The 22,647-nt window shown below is 41.6% G+C and overlaps 2 protein-coding genes across 3 annotated transcripts in view; both read right to left on the reverse strand.

The window, feature by feature from the left end:
* Positions 1-1,231: 1,231 nt before the first annotated feature.
* LOC311055685 (mitochondrial glycine transporter A-like) lies at positions 1,232-9,038 on the reverse strand. Its single transcript, XM_084071951.1, has 8 exons — positions 8,818-9,038; positions 7,422-7,553; positions 5,977-6,101; positions 4,998-5,082; positions 4,628-4,807; positions 4,210-4,378; positions 3,752-3,918; positions 1,232-2,225 (listed from the first exon to the last, which is right to left on the reverse strand). The coding sequence occupies exons 2-8, from the start codon at positions 7,434-7,436 to the stop codon at positions 2,103-2,105; spliced, it is 864 nt and encodes a 287-aa protein (XP_083928077.1). The 5' UTR covers positions 7,437-7,553; positions 8,818-9,038; the 3' UTR covers positions 1,232-2,102.
* Positions 9,039-10,240: 1,202 nt separating this feature from the next.
* The window catches only part of LOC311055667 (myosin-9-like), a 43,807-nt gene continuing 31,400 nt past the window's right edge, over positions 10,241-22,647 (reverse strand). For both annotated transcript variants that reach the window (XM_084071920.1, XM_084071919.1), the window contains 17 exons: positions 22,475-22,646; positions 20,468-20,680; positions 19,863-20,007; positions 19,503-19,709; positions 18,947-19,051; positions 18,085-18,237; positions 17,681-17,929; positions 17,176-17,388; positions 15,911-16,123; positions 15,563-15,724; positions 14,868-14,996; positions 14,580-14,668; positions 13,993-14,116; positions 13,308-13,516; positions 12,891-12,999; positions 12,493-12,665; positions 10,241-12,019 (listed from right to left, as the gene is read on the reverse strand). In XM_084071920.1, the coding sequence (XP_083928046.1) occupies positions 11,911-12,019; positions 12,493-12,665; positions 12,891-12,999; positions 13,308-13,516; positions 13,993-14,116; positions 14,580-14,668; positions 14,868-14,996; positions 15,563-15,724; positions 15,911-16,123; positions 17,176-17,388; positions 17,681-17,929; positions 18,085-18,237; positions 18,947-19,051; positions 19,503-19,709; positions 19,863-20,007; positions 20,468-20,680; positions 22,475-22,646 (2,774 nt within the window). In that variant the 3' untranslated portion in view covers positions 10,241-11,910. The remainder of the gene's footprint in view (positions 12,020-12,492; positions 12,666-12,890; positions 13,000-13,307; positions 13,517-13,992; positions 14,117-14,579; positions 14,669-14,867; positions 14,997-15,562; positions 15,725-15,910; positions 16,124-17,175; positions 17,389-17,680; positions 17,930-18,084; positions 18,238-18,946; positions 19,052-19,502; positions 19,710-19,862; positions 20,008-20,467; positions 20,681-22,474; position 22,647) is intronic.

Genomic DNA, 22,647 nt, shown 5'->3' on the forward strand with positions numbered 1-22,647 from the left:
GTGTTTAAAATACTCTTAACAGACCTTGTATTGAACTGTACTTCCCTGTGCTTGTCTGTTAAGGAAGTATTCAATCATTCAATCAATCAGCTGTAACATATGTGGCACAATTAACGTTTAATGGTTCAAATTGATCCAAATTAATCAAAATATAGCCAATTTGTGTGGGTAAGCGGCTAACTAGTCTCCTGTGATTTGTGTGCTAAATTTACTATACAGCAATCTGAAAAAAGTAGGCCTACAAACCAAATAATTTGCTAAACGAACAACCCCCATTAGGATGGAGAACTTTAGCCTATATAGGCCAAGGTTTTCCGTATTATATGTAAATAAAAAAGGAAGTATGGCATGTTTATATTTAATAGGCTAACTTATCTATTTCAAGACAAGAGGTAGAACATAAACTTAAAGCTTGATATGATCTTTTCTCAACACTGTGCTCAATGCATGAAGTTGTGAGCTGTGTCACATCACCACTCCGCCTGCTTATCTTATGCCTCAGTACTGATAAGCCATATGGCCTCTATGTGCTTGACAATACATAACAGCAAATTGCAATTACATAACAGTCCAATGAATTGACTGTTATGTATTTTGAATCTCTTGGAAATAGCTCAATATAACTCAAACAGCAAGCAGTCCTTTTGCTAGAGACGAATTACTGTAAAGTACCATTAAAAGCAATGTATCCTACACATGACCAGAGGGAATAAACACCTGATGTAGAAGTCTGTCTAGACTTAATGATTGAAGTTAACTAGGGCATAGATTGAATAGATTAGATCAATTGAATAGATTGAGTGTGTCTGTCAGTGAGTCAAACTGTGACTACCGTACTTTGTCACAGTGACCTATGGTCACTCAGCCCACACCAGGATCATAAGTTCATGTGAAAAATGTCATAACAGCACTGAGGTTAGACTTTTCATGTTTAACCTCATGTGAACAGATATGTCACTTTCTGTTAAATAATTTACAGTAAAGGAAGGTGAAGTGACAATAGGTGAACAAAGAATGTACGCTGCTGTGTGTGGGTTTGTGTTTGGTATTTGTGAAGCAAGCACAGGCATTTGAACAATAAATGCAATACAATTCCATTTTATTCCATGTTCCATACAATATACTGTACATTTATTTGACTTAAAAAAAAAAGTAATATATTTAAGAACATTACAATATCACTACAAATACAAAATATAAAAAACACATAAGATTATAGTTCTATTGTAAGGCAAATCATCTGTACATGTCAAAAGGCAGCAAGCAGAGAAAATTCTATGTTAGAACAAAACTAATAATAATACAGTGGTCATATCTTTGACACAATTACACAGTAAAATCCAGTGTTAACTTAACTCTGACTTAAATAAACACTGAGGATTTGACTGTGTATGAATAATGACAAGAGGTTAAAGTGCAATGCCAAACTAATACTCTTGATCTAGCATTTACTGGCACTAATAAATAAATGAATGTGCCAATGCAATCTTTCTGAAATCACACCCATACTGTACGTTGCAAACTCTACGGAATGTCAGAGAAACTGACAGAAAGGCATTCCCAGCAGTGTTTCCAAAATATGGAAAATCTCAGTCAGTCATTATGAACAGGAGCGGTTCATTAGCCATGAGGAAAATGAAACAACTTCTAGTGCAATACAGAAGGCAGAGAACACTCCTATCTATCTAATACAGTAGTATAAAACATTATAGTTCTTCATTCTACTTTTTGCCCATGGCATTTCTACACTTTATTTCTCAGAGAGGAGTGTTCTAGAAACACAGGAAACCAAGGGCAGAGAGACGAGAGATATGCAATAACCCAGCTCACACATTTCACTTGGTAGTGTGTGTCAGTCATTCTGAGATCGCTTTTCCCCATTGAGATGCCAAATACTTCTCTCCACCTCTAGTAGAGGAAAAACAACATCTCTTCTCCTCTGCTGAAGTCCGTCATGCAATGTTACTCGAGCAAACAGCATACACGATGGGTTTCAGCATGCTCCGTCTCCATTATGTAACTTGACTTTTAGCTCTCTTTAACTATTTTTCTCCTCTTTTCCCACTCCTCCATTCGACTCGAGCATGCCCCCTCCCCCCTCTTCAGGATCGGAGTCCAACACGGGCCATCATCTGCTCGTACACCGTCCACGCCATGGCTGCCATCATGGTTCTCCTCAGAGAACGTGGAACTGCACCACGGAAGAATCCTTGGAACCCATGTTCCTGAGAGAGAGAGACACACAGAAAGAGACACACAGACAGAAAGATAGCGAGAGAAAGAGAGAGAGACACACAGACAGAAAGAGAGAGCGAAAGAGACACACACAGAAAGAAAGAAAAACAGACAGAAAGAGAGCGAGACAGACAGAAGCAAATAAGCACAGGTGTTATAAGTAATGAAAAAAAAAAAAGAAAATACAATGTACTACAATGAGAAATGAGAGGTTCCAAACTATGAAAGCAGCATGCCTTGGTTTAAAAGTTATCTACTGTAGTCTACATTGTATATTAATGTACCTTCTGGAAACATACATAACATAAACTCGGCTCATTCACTCTAGTAAGTATTTCTATCCTGGATTCTGTTTTTTTTTCTCTCTTTTCTTTGGGGAGGGGGGGGGGAGGGGCATGCACGCCTTTTATTTAACCACATTAATCCCACATAATTCCCTATTTTGGGGGAAAATGGTGACTGCATTTTTAGAAATACATTTTTTTATTTTATTTGTTCAAAATAGCTAGTATAGGTATAGTATATAGGGGTTAATGTTGTTTTACCTTAACTGCAATGTTCTCATTCTACTGATGAGGTTGACCAACATACAGTCAGACATACCACGTAGAATACTATACAGGGTATATTTAACCTGACCTACATTAAAACATACATGTTAAACATGACACCCAACAGTGTTGGAGAAGAGTGGTGAGCTTTAAATAGGTCTGTCTGTCTGTCTGTCTGTCTGTCTGTCTGTCTGTCTGTCTGTCTAAATAAAAACAATGAGATTAAAATATGAATAGAGCTAAATTAAAGTTGGCATAGAACTCATACCCAAGTAAGCCAACATGTTTTTATGAATAATAAACACTAATGAAACAAACTGATTGATACGCCTCTCTGGCTACCGATGCTTTAGTGATTTACCAGTGAATCACCATGATTTACTTCACATATGCCATGCCACGATAGCCAACTTCCCTCATACAGTCATTGTTGATAGACTGTATATACAATATACTCATATATTTACTATTGATAGACTGTACATATTATGCAGATACTCAGGCTGAGTGTCCACCAAAGTGTTTCTTCCCAGCTGAAAACGGCTAGTCTATTTATCTTATTCTTATCTCTCTGCTCTTTCCTGTTGTACCTATCATGTTTTTCACTCCAAAAGGCTGCACACACCAAGCAACATAACTATATCTATATCATTCACAACTCTCATTGTTATAGAGGTGTGGATTTTTAAAACAATATATTTATAGTTATAGTTAATAGTGCTTGGTGTGGATGGCACTTTACTGCTGTCACTGCCACGATACCATAATTTCTCCAAGGGGATCAATAGTAGGTCTAGCTTATCTTATAGAAAGTAAATTCTGACCAAAATGTCAGCCTCATTAAAACATTCTTATCCACAAATATATATCAGGTGATTCTTTTATATATATATATATATAATATATAATATATGATATATATATATATATTTTTTTGTGTGTGTAATATAAGAGGTGACAGTTACCATGTAGATGAATCGAACAGCATCTGTCGTCCTCTTGTACAGCTGTGGGTTCACTTGAACGTGTGTTTTTACCACGTCGGCAGGCTGGGTGATCAGCGACGCCAACACCCCTGCCACGACGCCACAACTGAAGTTTGCCAGCGGGGCGTAGGCACAAGTGCTGATCTCTGAAACAAACAGAATGAGATTTAGTTTCGAAATGACACCGACTGAGGTGCTTCAGCTTAATGATTAACTTTAACCACTTAAACCCTCTATAGTACACTGGACCTGAGTTGGCTCTGTACTTGGCCCCCTCTTTTTTCCCTCTACACAAAATCTCTCCAAAAATAGCAGACCTACGAGCTGACTAGCATCCCTATTCTCCCCAGGGAATAGGGATGCTAGGGTTCAAGTGATTTTGTTCCGTTGTGTGATTCGTAACGTGTTAATTTTTAGCTCTCAGTGTTAAAACGTACCGTTGGGCAGTGCTGCTTTGGCCTGGCTATAGAACATGAGGTAGATGCCAGAGAAGGGAGCGTCTCTGAGGAGAGTCACCATCAGGCCAGAGAACAGAGCCATGGGTCCCTCGGTCTGATACACACTTCGCAGAGCCCCAGTCACACTGCCGTAGTTATACCTGCCACTCTGAAACGCAACAACACACAGGTTTTAAACCTCAATCCCTGTTGGTTTAATATTTTCCTTTGCCAACCTGTGTTTCTATACATTGATGATGTATGATTTCAAACAACAACCCTGTTCACAGTTTGGTGAGATAACATCCACTGGAGGGGAGTTTTAATATCCATTAGCCTTTCCTTACTAACCTAAGTACTGTAAGCAGGCGTTTTCAGCCTGCATCACATCATCATCACCCATCATGCCTCTACTCACCTCAAAGCGGGTCTTGATGACCGTGACAGGCAGCATAAAGACCCCCGCAACAGTGCGGGCCCCGGCCCCGAGCAGCACAGCATCCATGGCCCCCAGGGTCCTCTCCTGGAAGAAGTGCTGCTTCAGTGAGTAGTAGGTGCTGAAGTAGATTCCCACTCCGGGGATGGTCCTAACGAAAGACTGCAGGAGGAGTGAGGGAAAAAAATGTATATGAGGCCCCTCAGTAATAGGGGACACAACATACAGATACATCTGTGCATGTGCATGTGCATGTGCATGTGCATGTGCATGTGCATGTGCATGTGCATGTGCATGTGCATGTGCATGTGCATGTGCATGTGCGTGGCAGCAGATGGAAGGGCATACTTACAGGCGATATCCCCTTCCACAGTCCCAGCAGTTTCTCGGTTCGCACGACACTAAGAAACATGGTCACCATCCCCACTCTGGCTGAACTGAAAGAGACAGGAGACGGTTAGAAACACACTTTAACCACTTTCAACCTGGTGTAGGGCTCCAGTGAGAGGTTCATTGTCAAGGTCTGCCTTAAACGGATGGCAGAATATAAGGCCAGCTGACTAAGTGTGTGTCCTGTGACTATGCAAGATACAGCTACCCATTAACCAATCACATATTAGCATCTCAAATCATAGGAGAAGCGATTTGTGATCCTGCTACACGTGCTTCTAATGCTTTTCATGTGAGTATGTCGTCAAAATGAACAAATGCCGGCACTGTCTGTGTGCGTGTGCATGTGAAGCCATGTGCGCTCACTGACTAACTAACTGACTGACTTGACTTAAAGGGTTAGGTCAGATTACTTTGAAATAAACTGAAAGAGATGGGCGGCGATTAGAAATATAATAGGGCCCGGATTGCTGGCCTAGCGGTCCGGGCACCTAGGCTCTATTGCAGACTGACAGCGCGCCGCGGATTCGAGTCCCGATCCCGGCACCCTTTGCTGCGTGTCCTATCTGTATACTGTATACTATCAATAAAGGCATAAAAAAGAAAAGAAAAATCTTTAAAGAAAAAATAATATAAAATAGGGCTCAAGTGGCTACAATAACAGACCGGTATACAAGTACCACATCGGATACAAAAAGGAAATAAGTTGACATTGGAGAATTTGCATTTTCTCCCACATTCAGGGCAACGTGTACATTGTCTGATACGAGATGAGTGCTCTGTTGATGACTGTCAATAGAACACCAGGCACTGTTGGGAGGTCACATACAGTAAGCCAGAGGGCATACAATATGGTCAGTCAGCTAGCTATCCACCCTAACGTTTACAATTAGAAAGTGTATGTGCGTGCATACGGCTGTGTTTACAGCACACAGACTCACCCAGGCTGCACGCCGGCCTGCAGGGTCTGCAGGCGTGTCTTGACCAGGTCCAGTGGTTGGAAGAGCAGCGTGGAGCAGGTTCCACTGAGAGAGCCGCACATGAAGGCTTTGATGACAGGTGGGGTCTGAGGAGGGATCGAGAGAGAGAGAGGTAGGTAGGTAGGAAGAGAGAGAAGGAACAAAGAGAAGGTGGTTAACATCGATTTCACAACAGCATGGCAGGATAACGTGTGTTGATGCAATGTGGGCGTGAAAATATAAGTAAAGTAGAAGATGATAATAAATTAGAAAACACTTTATGGACAGAGACGTCTGGGTTTGAGCACAAACGCAAAGCACTCGCTCAGTGTTGTCCTCCATGCCAAGCATCACCAGTGCTATCCAGAATTAGTCACCAATTGAAAGGTGGCAGAAGAAATTCCATGCAGTCTGCCAACACCACTGCACAAGTAGCTAAAACATAACCGGACGTGTGTGCGGTTAGGCTTTACCTGCAAAGTCATTTCCAACTCTTGGACTTTATGGTACCACCACAGGTTAACACATCACAGATTACAGTCATTATTTTGCAAACAAAACACAGCCATCCCTACCTTCCCCAGGCCACTTGCCGATTTCAAAAGCACATCCTGTTTATCCTGCATGTTTGTAACTTTTCCCATTTGCCTTAGAGTTCCTGGTTGCTCAATACAGATCACAGGAGCATCTTTCTAAGCAGAAAGTGCACAGTTGCTTATCACTTGGTCCTCCATAACCTATGTTCCTACTCCTTATCGCTTGAGACAAAATGCACAGTGTCTGCCCTGTTTAATTACTCTGTGACAAACGTTCAGTGATATGACAAAGATTTACCACACGTCCTTAGCGCTTTATAACCCAGCAGTCCTTTCACCTGTGCTTTCTTCAGTTGGACTTGAATCAACAGCAGTTATCACTTGCCTTAAAATGTGGATGTGCCAATTGACGATTAACCAATTGTATGGCTACTATAGTGGAGGCTTGGCATAGTTCCGCCCACCTTTAGGTCTTAGCTGTTATTTTATTTTTTCTGCTATTGCTGCTGCATTCTTTTTGCTTTATTTAGATAACAGAGTGTAGACTAGAGGAACAGGAACCGAGGGCACAGAGAGTGCAGCTGTGCTAGATGTAGACGGGTCACAGGAATCTGATTCAATCTCAGCTATTTAAGATGGAAAACAGATGGCTAAAATTGTTATAATATACAACATCAGTCATATTTTATAGCATTTTACTTCCACAAATGTACGCATAATACCCAGCAAAATCTCGAGCGTTAGTTTAACTGGGAGTGTGTACACGTACCTATCACAGTCATTTTTTTACACACTCTACACACTCAATTTAAACTAACACTCAGAATTGTGCTGTGTTAGCACTGTGGAATTGGAATACATGTATTCAATTCTTCCAGTGATAAGACTCACCAGTGAGAGTTCCATGGTTCTTCAATAGAATAATCAAGTGCAGTTCCCTTTAGCTTGCAGTCAAAGTCTCCCTTCCAACTTTATCGTCAGTCTTCACTCTGCCAGCGTCCTTCCAGCTACTACTGCAGAACACTGCTGGCAAGAAGATCAAAAAGTGAATGAAATATTATCTCATAAATAATGTGATGTTAGTGAATTAGACTATCCATACAGACAGAACGAATTGGCACAAAATCAACTCAGAGGATAAGTTATATGCCTACATTTGAAGCGGAGAGGTGCAGCGTGGAGGTCTGCCTGTAACTGATGGGAGTTCAGGGAGACCAGACTATAGGGCTAGCTGACTACTGTGTGTCCTGTGACCGTCCAAGATACAGCTACCCATTAACCAATCACAGACGAGCATCTCACATATTAGGACAAGTGCTTTGTGATCCTGCTGCACGTGCTTTTAATGCATTTCATGTGAGTGAGTGAGTGAGTGAGTGAGTGAGTGAGTGAGTGAGTGAGTGAGTGAGTGAGTGAGTGAGTGAGTGTGTGTGTGTGTGTGTGTGTGTGTGTGTGTGTGTGTGTGTGTGTGTGTGTGTGTGTGTGTGTGTGTGTGTGTGTGTGTGTGTGTTGACTGACTGACTGACTGACTGACTGAAATGTAGTCAGTTACTGGTTACTCAATACAAATTACATGACACATTTTGTAATTAGCAATGTAATCTCTTATTGATGATTACAACATTTTTTAAATCAAATCGATATACTTTAGAATTACTGCAACATCAAACATTGCATAATATACAGTACTGTATGTCATCATATAAGTAGACTTGGGAAACAGCAGGTCCTGACTCTGAGCCATGTGGCCCATAGGTCAGTTGTCTGCTCAGTTTGTATGTACAGTAGGTAGTATCTATCTATCTATCTATCTATCTATCTATCTATCAGGCTGGGTGGGGGGTTCAGAAGCTGAGGTGTGGATTGGGGACAACAGGGTTCTGGACTGAGAAAGGGGACCCAAACTGAGCTCTCAAGATGGGAGTTGAAAATCATTTAAATAAGTAATCAAAAATGTAATAAAGCTTCTTTGACAATGTAATTAATCTCATTACACTTAAAAAAAAATGTAATATGGGCTGATTATAGTTATCATATACTATTATCTGATTAGCTATTGCATGTAGTCAGTTAGGCTATATAATGACCAAATTTGCTGACTGACTGGCAGGATTGGCCTCACATTGGAAACACATGACAACTTGACATTAACAATATAAGTGGAGTCAAGAATGCAAAGCGAATTATAATAATAATAATAATAAAATAATTATCAGTATCATCACAAAACCATCATCATTCATAACCCATGTATTCAGCATCATCAGCACCTGTCCTTTTCACTTACCGGCTGGTTTCTTGTAGAGGCAGACACATGCGAAGAAGTTGGATGTTTTGTGGTCAAAAATAATAACCAAAAACAATAACCAGACTATATAGCTATTTTACAGTTACAAAATGAAAAATCGATCAAGTGGTCAAACTATGCAGGTTCGTTTCCTCCTTCACTGAATCCTTTAAACAATAAACAAACGGTTGGTTCTCTATCTATTCTATCCTCAGAGCTGCTCTTTGATGAGGGTTTAAACCACTATCTGCCCCTCTACTCTACTCCTCCTGGTAATGAATGCCATAAAAGAACAGATATACAAGAAAACACCGTGTCGCAGTGAGACGCGTTGTTAACTTGTAGATCTGCTCTTTTTTTGGCTCCGCCTCTCCAACCAGACTGCTGCACTGTTCCTCCTATTTTATCGCTGCTGTTGATATCGCGATATTCCCACCCAATCCATTTAAGATTTTACAGGTGCTGTAAACTTTTAATATTACATGATTATTAGAGAACGTGGCCTTGGAAAGAAACGCTGACTCACTGCCTGAATTATCCGAATGGGATCTCAATGGATAAACAACTAATGGGCAGTGGTGTAAAGTAACTAAGTACATTTACTCAAGTACTGTACTTGTTTTGAGGTATTTTTTACTTTACTGGAGTGTTTCCAATTTTCAGTACTTTTACTTCTAATCCACTACATCTCAGAGGCAAATGTTATACTTTTACTCCACTACAATTATTTGAAAACCTTAGTTACTAAATGTCAATTTTGATTATTACAAAACATACACTACCACTTCAACCTAAATGCCATTTCAAAATAGCACATCAACAAGCTCACAATGCCTAGTTTATCAGTTTATCCAGAGAAATGTACAGGTGCAGTCAGCAATACACCAATAAGTACATCTACTTTACATGGACTCAAGTATGAAGTTACAACTGTTACAACAATGATCATAGATCATGAACATTTTCCCGTTTTTCCCACTCCCTCATGTTACAGTATAAAATTGATATTGCCATAACAGAAAATGTGTTTTACATTTTGCATGTTTACTACCTGTTCTCTAGTATTTTAATGTTTTTACTAAAGTTCTCGCCCGAAAATATGACTTGTAACTACAGTGAGGTTAGGATTTCACACACACCAAAAATTTAAATAAAATCGGTTCTCACCCAAATGTGTGCATCTTTGTTGACTATTATTCTGCGAAGTGATAGAACCGGTTCAGACTTGATACATCATTATGCTCTGCTGCTTGTCCAGTAGTAAACAGAGCCTAGACTGCCCTCTGCTGGTGATGCTATGCCAATTCAAAAACATCCCATTGGCTTTTACAGTGTCATCTTAGATACTGTATGAAAACATAATAGCAACCACCATAATAAACATAACTGTAAAATAGCGACAAACACCCAAGTGGACAAGATGTAGCGGTTTAGAAAGCCTCTTTTATTGCAATAATACCAACAAATTCACAAATCGTCTCTCAATGTTTCGCTTCCAGAGGTGCAGACAGAAACTTTTTCGGGTTTTTCTCTTCATTTCTTGGTTCTTAAGTGCGAAAGAATATAGACACATAGATCCTTTAGTTGTCTGTTATCCTTAATAACACAGTCCTCTCACTTTCCAGCAGTGTGAGCCAAAAAGCAGACCTCGAGCACAGCTGGTGGGGAAGACCTAACACTATCTCATCTCTGTTCTCACTGTAACATCACCATTTATCTGATATGATAGATATGATAGATCCTTCTTTGCATCGTCACTTTACTGTCAGGATACAGTGTATTTAGGCTATGGTAAACAGCAAAATCCTGTGTTAATTCAAGTCACAAGTATAAGAATTATACCCAAGGATTCAGTTTTACACTCATAGTTAAATGAACACAGGATTTTACTGTGTACTGGTCACCCATGTCCTAATGTGCCAGTAGTCACAACCTCCACCTTCCCTTCGAACTCCCTTTGGTGTGTAGAAACTTCACCTCCTCCACCCCATCAAGCTGTGCCCTGAGAATACAGTGCGTGCTGTGAGTATTGATCAACCCCACCACCCTGTTTTACCCTGCGCATCAATAAAAAACATTGATAGTAGTAAAGAAACATACGGAAAAAAAATCTACATGTGTCCAGAGCAGGGGAAATAAACCTTGCACAGTAGAGAACTGTATTTAAGGCCTGTCGGCATATTGGGTGCGTGACTATATGAGCGCGTGCATTGTCGTGTGAAACTTTGTCACCATTGACGTGGTTTACAATGCCTCAGCATTGCAATGCCTCAGCCACCATTTTACATGTCAGTGCAAAATCTAGCACAATCCACCACCTTCGTTATGCGCCAACGGGACACAATTTGTGTGATGCTGCACGTGAATCCATGTCGTTAAATGCACTTTAAAATGTGTATCTATCGAATCATTAAGCCCAACAAGCATAGTCGTGTCGAGTACTAACGACAACTACATTAAAAGGGTACATGTCAGCACATAATGTTAACAACTAAGGTGAGAGAGCGAGCAAAGAGCCATAAACATGTTGTACTTTTCATACTTAACCATTATAAAAACTTCTTGAATACAATACAATTCTATAGATTGCGATATTACTTTGGTCCTCTTCCAGTAAGCTTTCTTCATTTATTTATAGTTCTTTCATTGTTTCTTTCTTCAATTAGAAAAATAGATCCTAAAACAGGACTATTATCATCGGAATGTTTCCTTATAAAAAATATCATTCATATCTATTTCTTGGTTGTTTTTTCTTCCCATAGCACGAAGAATGAAGCATGAGGAAAAAAATAAATTTGGCCCAAAAATAGTGTATGTGTGTATATAAGTACATGTCAGTGTGGTGATTGTCAGCATATTTATGCGTTTACTGGCTTCTTCATTTGGGAGAGTGTACTTGGATTGTCAGCGTTAAGGGAGAGACGTTATGAGGGCCTTTAGACTGAAGACTCCTGCCTCTTTATTCATACAGTATTGTTTGCTTGTGTGTCCTCTGCATACAGTAGGTGTGTGTGTGTGTGTGTTTGGTGTCAGTATTTGGGTCTCGTCAATCCATGTTGCATTCAAAGAGCAGGAAGTGCATGCTGGGGTTCTTCATTCAGGTTTGGGCTCGGGCGTGTCACCCTTGGGCTCGCTCTCCTCGTCGCTCTCGATGCCGGCACGGCTCACGATGCGTCGCATGGTAAGGGGCAGGTCTCCACGCCTGCAACAACCAAAAACAAACAGTGCTACAGTCACCTCTGTTACAGTGAATTCAAGCCACACACACCACACTGAGTAATTACTAGTTATTATGACAGCAACTCATTGCAGACATGATTATGTAGTTGGTGGTATGAATATGGATGGGAAATCTTTTTATCAATTCGACAATTCATTAAATGGACAATGATTTTTTATCTCAGTAACATCAAAAACAAAGAAAAGATACACAAAACAGCCCAGAGGAAAGGGTCATGTAAACACTTCACCCAAATGATCGTATCAGGATAAGATCTTATCACAGTCAAAATAACCCTGTTTTAACAGCTAAGTTTTTCTCAATCTCTCAATTTATTGTATTATATCAGTTTTCGGGGGGGGGGGCACCACAATAGCATGGAGATTAGTGTAAAAGCAAGGTTTCTCGATTAAGTGAGCCGAGATGTTTGGAAAAGTCTAAGTCCTGCTGCCCACCTGAGCTTGTTCTTGAGAACATTGACTTCGCGGTTCATGGAGTCGGCCGACTCAGTGGCGTCCTCCAGCTCGCGCTGCAGTTTCCTGCGGTTGGCATTGGCCCTCTGCGCCTCCTCCTCCGCCTCCTCCAGCTGACGCTTCAGTTGCTTCATGCGAGAGTTCAACTTCTCTGCCTGAACGGAAACCATGAGAAAACCACCACGTTACGAGATAAGAACAATAACCTTTATGAAATATCGATAGCGATGTGGAGAAGACACCAAAAAGTCTATGGATGTTAATTTACAATACACCCAAAAACTGTATCCAATAGTAATACCAGGGGGAGTAGAGAAACTTAATGCCATAAAAGTACCATCCATGAGGTCTTTGTAAAGCAGCGAATGTAAATAACTGACCTGGTCTTTGTATTGCTCCGTGTTGCGTCTCTCATCGTCCACGGTAAGGATTACCTCCTTCAGTTTCTTCTCTGTACGTCTCACCAGTTTAGAGGCTGCCTGCCTCTCCCTGGATGAGGAGCACAGCATGTGGTCAGGCTCATACTCCATAACATAACTTAATCCAGAAATATGGTTTTATGGCTACACCGGCAAATGTTTGTTTATACTGGGTAGTCTCTGAATTTAGGCTTGCACATCTGTGAGGTGTACATTTTATACGGCTGAAATATACAGTATTTGACTTTCATAATATGACATTCTCTTCAATAAGCCTCTTCAAATCAAATATACAGAATGTACAAGCCCATTGCAGCATTTCTGGAGAGTTATTACAGGACATTCTAATAACAGCTTGGTATCACTGTCCAATCTTACCTGGTCTCGAGGTCCAGCTGTTCCTCCAGCTGAGCGATCTTGGCCTCCAGGGCGGTGATGCTGGCCTTGTACTTGGACTTCACAGTTCCTTCCAGCTCATGAAGCTTCATCTTCAACTCCTTGTTCTGACGCTCCAGCTGGGCACGAGCTCCCTCAATGCGCTGGGAGGTGCTGCGCTCAGCAGTCAGCTCCACGTTCATCTGGTCCGTCTGAGTGGGACAGAGAGGCTTGTTGGACTTTTTCTTTTTTGATTCAGCAAACTCAGAATCTCAAAGGTTTCCGACAATAGAAAATGTTATAATGCTGACCGTAGGGGTGTAAATCTCTGACCTCACAAAATACAGTATTTGATGCATAATGAAATCACATATCTCCATGATTTGATTACACTGACTCAATTTTAACATCCCACTTTATTTGACACCTTATTGTGGTGCATCAACACATTTTAGAACATGTTAACTACCACTTTCAATATGGTGTCCCTATTTCAATATGGTGTCCCTATATTGGGCTTGTCATAGGTGAAAATTGTTAAGGTGCAAAAATAGCTCGCAACTTGTCGCAATGTGTCCCATTGCGACAAGTTGTGAGCTTGCAGATCTGCTCTTTTCTTATAAAATAGGGCTTAAGTGGTTAAACCTGAGGTTCAGTTACAGACATTAAATGCTGTTGATGTACAGACCTGCAGCATGGCTCTCTTCAGTCGGTCGTTGACCAGCTCAGTGTTGCACTGCTCCTCCTCCAACTCCTCCTCCAGCTGAGCGATACGCGCCTCCAGCCTTCTCTTCTCCTCCGCAATCAGGGCACTGAGAGACGGACAGGAGAGCAGTTAGGAACAGGGAAACAAGAGATGGAGGGAAGTAGGGGGATGGCTGCAGATAACAGTGGGGGTGATAAGGTGTCGTCTTTAAAATAAGTAAATACAAAATACACACAAACTGAACATTCAAAAGTAGCCGATCTACACGCGTGTTGTGCGCTTGTAGATCGGCTACTTCTGAAAATGTTTGAATAGGCCTTAAGCTGTTAAATAAAAAAATGTTCAGTTTGTGTGTATTTTGTATTTACTTGTTCATTGTATTATTATCCATACATTTTGTTAATTTGAATATACATAGTATAGTATCAAAAAGACATTTTGAGTTTATTTTTATTTATTTGATTGCCAATAAGTTAAATGCTAGGACTGCTAGGTCCCAAAATTGGATCGGGCCGAACAATCTGGCTTCGGTAGTACTCTATTGGTTTCATGGAGAAGTATCGTCTTACTTCTTGCTGGCCTGGTTGTTGATCTCATCCTGGAGCTCGTCTCTCTCCTGCTGGGCCTGTCTCTTCACACGCTCTGCAGATGCAAGCTCCTGAAACAGGAACAACTCAGTGTCAGTGTGGGCAGAAGTGGTTTTCTTTGAACAACTATGCAAAGCAATCGTAAGTAGGATCAAACGGAATAATCTGTTATTAATATAATATAGACAGTGTATTCATCCAGTGTTGTCTGGGTGCAATTAACAGACAATAGAACACTGAACAGGCAGCTGCAGAGGCGTGAGGTCTGACCTCCTGCATCTGGATCATTTCGGCCTCCATGCTCTTCAGCTTCTTCTCAGTCTCCTTGGACACGGCCAGGATCTCCTCTCTAGAGATGCGGGTGTCCTCCAGCTCCCTGAGAAGGTCCTTCATCTGGGCCTGTGGGGAGAGGAACAGACGGAGACACGAATAAAATCAACATTCATCTGGACAGCAGACAAAACGACAACAGGAAACACTGTAGTCTTTAAGAATGTTCGGCTGGGTTGACTTAGCAGTCGAGATGTTTCAGAGGGTGATGCGTTCTACACCAGTGGTTCTCAAAGTGGGGTCCGAAGACCCCCAGGGGTCCTTGAGGTGGTTCCAGGGGGTCCCCAGCCAAATGATTGATAGTTAGGAACGAAATGGACACTTATGCGTCTCTAACTCAGAGAGCGTACAAATGGAACCAAATGGACCCATTTGTGCGCTTTCAGAGTTAAATGAACACAGATGATACTACAGCATAGATTGGGGGTCCCAGAGAGGGTCCGTAGCCTAATGCATAACAAACTGGGGGTCCTTGAAATTAAAAAATAATCACTACTATAGTCATACGAATCTTCTCTTAGGGGGGTCCCTGGCATATCTTTTATACGTGTCAATTTGGGGGTCGTTGACATGAAAAAGTTTGAGAAGTCCTGTTCTACATACACACACACACACACACACACACACACACACACCTGGAGCTTCTTAAGTTGCTTGAGGGCCTCGTCGCGGTTCTTGTTGGCGTTGTCGATGGCTGCCTCCAGCTCCTTCAGGTCCAGCTCCATCTTCTTGCGTGCTGCCACGGCAACAGAACGCTGCTTCCTCTCGTCTTCCAACTCCATTTCCATCTCCCTCACCTGCACAGGCACAGACACTCAACATCAGTTAAGCAGCACAACACAATGCAAAAAAAGTTATTTCGCAATTGTGTAATGAGATAAGTAATATTGTAAATATTTCAAAGCCTAAATTGCTTGTTTGAATTCACTTGAATTGGGAATTTCTGGATATATTTTTTCTTGTACGTATGCAGACCAGCCTACCTGTTTGACCAGGGCCCTCTTCTTCTCCTCTCCCATCTCGTCGCGTCCAGCCAGGTCTCTCTCATACTGGGCCTTCATGGCCTGCATGTTGACCTCCAGACGCAGCTTGGCGTCCTCGGTGGCCTGCAGCTCGTCCTCCAACTCCTCCAGCTGGGTCCTCATCTCCTCCAGCTGCTGATCCATGCCACGCTTCGACTTCTCCAGCTCATGCACCTGCAACATGGGGGCGGGGGCCGGGGCACAGAGGCGATGACAGAGTATTTAAGATAAGAGGACAGTGGTAGGATTCAAGGTTGATGGTGGGCAGGTGGGGCTGGAGTGATGAGGTCTTTAAACAGACTGTGTAGAGGGTAGATGTGAATGTTCCAGGAACAGAACGCATATAATCAAAAGCAGACTGAAACCACATCATGCATGTCCTATGCTTGCGAGGACCTATGACTGATTTCCACTCACTACATTCACATCCTAACCACCCTAAAGACCAGGTTATACTTAATCACATTACTAATCAATTCAGAGTAGTCATTATGCCAGTTGGAGTCACTAGCACAGTGACAAAAATTGCACTCCCCGCCGGGCTTCCCTTCACCGGACACGATCAATTACGTTTAAACATGCTTGGAAAGCCAGATGCTCCACGATTGATTCAAACCCCTAGATTCTGTGATGGTGGACAGGTACCATGCGCCATTCCAGCACCCATAAAAATGACTTATTTTTAACCGACGTATTTTTCCAGCAATGTTTTTTTTTTGTTGATAGAAAAGGTTGAGCAACAAAGTATAAATTAAGCCGATCTCTCAACCCTGCATGCCGTACCTTGACCCTTAAACCAGAAATCAAATCTGAACCCAATCCAAAGTTACCCTTTGGGTTCAGGTTATAAATATAAGCACACACACTTATGCCCCGACTTTAAAACTTGGTTGGACATTGTGTCAGGCACCGAAAATAGCCAATCTACAAGCTATACACGTCGCATCAGACTGGGCTTGTAGATCCGTAATTTTCGCCGCATAAAGTATAAATGGAGAATTAAGAATATTATGTCTGTCAGATGGAAACCAAAACCTACTTTTCAGGATTCAAATACAGCAAAAGTAGCAGATCAACTAGATCTGCTACTTTTGAGTGACGCTGTAGTATGATCAAGTAGGGCATTAATTAACGAAAAAACACAAGTTAAAATATGAATATATGAGGTTTCTGCCCGACAGCAACGATAACGAGTTTCTATGAAAGAATGAAAGAACAGGCTTTACACTCTTTCCGACGTCGTCCTTGGAGGAGACCAGGTCCTCCATCTCAGCTCGCAGTAGCTTGTTGTTGCGGTCCGTCTCGTCCTTGATGTCCATCAGGGACTCAAGCTCGCGGGTTAGTGCCAGAGCACGGGTCTCCTTCTCTCTGGCCTGAGCCTCGGCACGGTCACGTTCCTCTGCATAGCGGGCAGAGATGTTCTTCTCCTCTGCCAGCATCTGGAAAGGACGGAAAAAAAAGGGGCAAACTTATTATTACTACTACTTTGGTTGTTTTTTCCAATGTGTAGGATTATCAAGTTTTGAGAAAGAAGTAAATGAATGTGTGTTAAACAACTAGATTAAACAACTAGATTTTTAGTCATATTGTCTTCACTGAAATATTTTTATAAATCATTCAAATACTATTGAATGCGAACAGCTCATGTGTCGCTCAATCCTTTTAGATGCTTTTAGCAGTCATTTTTATTTTATTTTATACCATAAGTTGACAAATCTATGGTTTTCTCACCTGGTCAAACTTCTTTTGCTTCTTCTCCAAGTTCGAGACGATCTGTCGGAGATGGTCCTGGTCCACTATAAGGTCGTCCAGCTCCTGCTGCAGACGTGTCTTGGTCTTGTCAAGCTTGTCAAAGGCGGAGCATTTCTCCTCCAGGCGCTGGTTCACTGACTCCAGGTCCCTCTGAACTCTCTTCTTGCCCTCCTCTGCGTTCTCCAGACAGCCAGCTTCCTGCTCTGCCTTCTTCTTCAAGTCGGCGTACTGCCAGGACGAGAGGCACCGTTACATTTGAGTGTCCCACACATTTGAGGCTCATAACATTTCCGGTTCATATGAGTCACCAAAACTCTGGGTGCATCTCTGTAACCCTCAACTCCAAAGAGCACCTCTGCATTTGGGACCAGGAGGTCTCTTACCTGAGCCTGGACTGTCAGGAGCTGCTTCTCTATGGTCCTCTTGCCCTCCTCTTCCTCCTCCAGCTGCTCTCGCAGGTTGTTCTGATCATCTTCCAGCTGACGGAGACGAGTGCCGAGGGACAACTTCTGACGAGTCTCCTCTTGGAGCAGTTCCTGATGTACAGAATACGGAGGGGGGAGAGAGGAAAAGAGACAAAGAAATTAGTGACCAAGCAAGGAAGAATGTTGCAAAGGAGAAAGAAAGAGAACTTTTACAGTGGTTATGACTGTAGACATAATCTAATGCTTCTGCAGTATACGATACATTATAATTCCATTTGTGACCGTATACAATGTTATGACATGTGAAAACCTCACTGTGAAAACATCCTGTCCAATATAATATTTAAAAATAAATAATTGTAGGTTAGCTAGTCATCTACTCATATCTGACCTGCTGGTCAGAGGAGATGAGGACCCAGCTGTCACTCTACTCATATCAGGAATATTTGAATATCTGACATGTTTTCCTTGTGCTTTCCATCTCTCTGTTTTTCTTCCCAATCCTAAAAACTGCAAATGATAGGAGCTTGTACGAAAAATAATTTCACCCACTTTTCTTTACACCTGTGATATGACAATAAAGTTTAAATGTACTTAAGAGCTATATATAGTACGGGACATTCACAAAGTTTGGAGCTTTCAGGACACAGCAGTGCGTTATTGTTTAGTTTGCACAGAGTGTTCATTTATCCATTTGTAACTCAGTGTACAAATCACATTTGTACACTCTCAGGGTTAAATGAACTCTCAGAATTCAACAGTAATTTGTACACTCTCAGAGTTATATGAACACTCAGGATTTGACAGTGTGGTTGTGTACCTGGACATCCTGGAGCGTGGACTCCACAGCAGAGCAGTCCTTGCTGGCCTTGATGGACTTTCCTTCCACGTCACTCAGCAAGCCAGTCACGGACTCCAGCTCCGCCTATCAGAGAGACGCAGCATGAATGCAGGAGTACATTAATCAACTCTTGAACGTGACGTTTAATATGATGCCTTGTAAATTCAGATTTATTTTGATTGGCTGACAATGATCATTCATCAGTGTCATCCTTAAAGTTGTGGTGTGGACTCTTTAGGAGACTTTATAAATAGAAATGACCTTTTAACCTGTGCATAACCAAAGGTTAAAAGGTCCTTGGATAACTTTGCTATTACCAGCTTGAGAACAAAAGCTTCTTTCAAAATCTATATTTATCGTTACCGTTTTCATTCCTGGTGTGGATGACCCTTTAGACGGCACTAAAAGCTTACAAAATTTGAATAACATCCCCAGAAAGAAATGATATGTTATGAAATGAGTGCTGTGTATTCAAAAACCTAAAACACTGACTAAACAAATAAATAACTCAAACCCATCCAGGTTTCAGTCGTACCTGCATTTTGGTCATCTTCTCAAACATTTCCTGTCGGTTGCGTTCAGTCTCGCCGTGTTTGACCTGCAGCTCCTGCAGCTGGGTCTCAGCCTTCTTCCTGCGGTGTTCAGACTCCCCCTTGGTCTGGTTCAGCGTCTGCAGCTCGATGGCCAGTTCGTTCCTCTCCGACTCCAGAGCCTGCTTGGCTTTCTCTACCGACACCTTGTTCTGCAGGGAGCCAGACATGAAGGGAGTGTAAGATTCAATGTTGTGTACACGTTTAAAAGAGGGTTAAAACATTGGTTTCAAATAATTTAATTGACATTCAGCTAAGTGACAAACAACATTAAGCGTGTACTGTATGTGAAGATGGTTGCGTACTCTCTTGGACTGCTCCAGCTGCTCGTTGAGCTCGTCGAAGGCCTGGCCGTGTTTCTGCCTCATCTCGGCCACCTGATTCTCATGTACTTTGGCCTCGTCATCCAGGGTCTTCTTCATGTGAGCGACCTCCGTCTCACGCTTGGTCCTGAGGACATCAAGATGTATCAGCGATGATTCATTTGTATTCTCTCTCCTCTCTTTCAATACTGTAACTGTCTAGAATGTGAACATTTTATTCTGGTTCTCATGATGCCTTTTGTCTTCATAATTGTAAAGCACTTTGAGGTTTTTTTGTATGGAAGGTGAAAGGTGATATATAAAGTCATTGATTGCCATGGAACATGTTAGAGATAAATAAAGTAATTGATTGACATGGAACATGTTAGAGATAAATAAAGTCTATGCAACATAATCCAGGACAATTTAGATCATAATTCATGTTGGATGTGATGTAAAAAAAAAAAATGGTAAGTTCTTCATTTAACTAGTTCTACTCAAACACTCTTAGGGCTAATTTACACTTTCAGATGAAAAAAATGTCACTTTTGCCAAGTACTTTTGACATGTACTCAAAGTGGAAAGTGAATGCAATCCATTCTGTATACCTGAGCTCCTGCTGAGCGGCTGTGGAGTCTATTGTGTCTTCCAGCTCTGTCTTGAGGGCCTCCAGCTCCTCTCCCAGGTCTCTGCGGTGTTTCTCAGCCTTGGTACGGGCTTGCCTCTCCAGCTCCAGGTCCTCCTGCAGTTCTGAGAGCTGAGCCTCCATCTCACGGATCTTCTTCTGGGCCAGGTTCTTCTGGGCGGCCTCCTCCTCGATCCTGAGAGCAGGGAAAAAACAAACAAGAAGCAGGGAAAAAACAAACAAAAACATGAGGAGACGCCTCCATCCGTACCACTTTCCTCAGATAATCTGTCATAACTATATTACAACTAAATACTAAATTCATGGAGCACTTACAAGGTGAAATGTGCTTTACTGTACATAAAACTGAATGGGAAAGTAGTTGAAAGAAGTTGGCAAAACGTGCATTAGGTTGTCTTCTTACCGTGTAATGATGTAACTAGTCCAATTAGTGACATAACGTTCCATTGCACAGTTGATTAGAAATTAATAATCCAAAAACACTTTAGCACATAAACGAAGGCAAACAAAGCTAATTCAACAATATAAATGACAATATATAACACCACAAAAACACACGCAGGATAAGTTAACATTTTCAGCTTTGTTTTTGTGCTAAAAGAGTGACTTTGAGAGCCGTTTCATCATACAATGGAAGTCAATGAGATGCTATTTTTGGATTATTAATTTCGAATCAACAGCGCAACGGAGCACTATATGTCGCTAATGGACTAGTTACATCATGTTATTGCAGGGATAGACACTAACGGTTGCCCAACTGCCTGTGGCAAGTGAATAAAATGTTCGAGCAAGTGGAGTTTGCTTCCAGGTTGCCCGACGGGCAAGTACATTCCGTCTTCATTAAATACACTGCTCAAAATAATTAAGGGAACACTTTGATCCCTTAATTCTTTTGAGCAGTTCTTGTCAGCAGTATGTACACAGTTCATGAAAACTCAAAATAATTAAGGGATCAAAGTGTTCCCTACATTTCTTTGAGCAATATATTATAGGCTATTCATGAAGAACAATGCTACCTTTTTACAACTAGCAGTTGCACTCATTCTGGTTTTTCAAAGTGACTGTCGCCACTTGGCAGTTATCATTGGATTTAACATTGAGTTGTTCTACAAGCGCAACTTTTACCTATCATTTTATAATGGAAAATGTACTTTTCGGGGCAAGTGGGCATGACCTTTGGGAAAGTAGGACATGAAGTGTCTAATAAAAAATAAATAATGTTAGAATACAACCAGCTGACATCCCTCTTATTCGTGATCAAACCTTATACTGCTGGCAGGACTGGTAAAGTGGCAGTCTACCTACTGTAGACAGCTGAATCTATGCTCAATCCAACAAGGAGAGCAAGACAGAGCCTGTCATTATTAGTCAAACGGAACTTCATGGAGACAACATGCAACATGGCAGGAAAATTTGACTACAACATTTTACTGAAGGCATTGGGAAAACGAATCGCAAAATCAGTCCAAGTGATCCAATTCCAAAGCCCTGTCTCGGTTTTGTCTGTTATAAAAACTTAGCAATTCTGACCAGTTACTTGATGGACCATTTAAATGGAATGAACTCGCCCAGAAAAATATGAAATATCAGCATATCGCTGGCTGTGAGATAATGGAAAAGCATACGTCTGTGTTTGAATTTGTCAGGAAAGCAGAACCTATGATGAAGCTACTTGAGCAGAACGAGGAACACTCATGCATCTTTCAACAATGGCGAGTCAGTCAGTCACCTACATTGACTATTAAAGGCTGGAAACTCTCCCAAGGTGCAGAAAACAATGTTAATTCTGTAATCATCTACTCTCTATCATGCCAATGAAAAAACATAAAGGTACAAAGTTTTGCTGGCAGACTCAAGGAGTGTTTTGTGGACAAATAATCTGCGTTTCCATTGGCATGAGGGACAATAATTAAAATGTTTGGATGAACTATTTCTTTAAGAAGCCATGTGCATGTGCTCACACACAGACCTGGCCAGAGCTGCCTGGAGTTCTTCTTCCTTCTTGGCCAGCTGTGCACGAAGCTCAGCGATCTGGGCCTGCAGCTCAGCAATCTGGTCATGGAGCTCTGTGGAATCTCCTTCCAGCTTACGGCGGTTCTTCTCCAACTCCTGACGCTGTTTCTCCTCACGCCGTAGACGGTC

The sequence above is a fragment of the Gymnoscopelus microlampas genome (assembly GCF_963454915.1).
Source record: "Gymnoscopelus microlampas genome assembly, chromosome: 11".
Classification (NCBI taxonomy): Eukaryota; Metazoa; Chordata; class Actinopteri; order Myctophiformes; family Myctophidae; genus Gymnoscopelus; species Gymnoscopelus microlampas.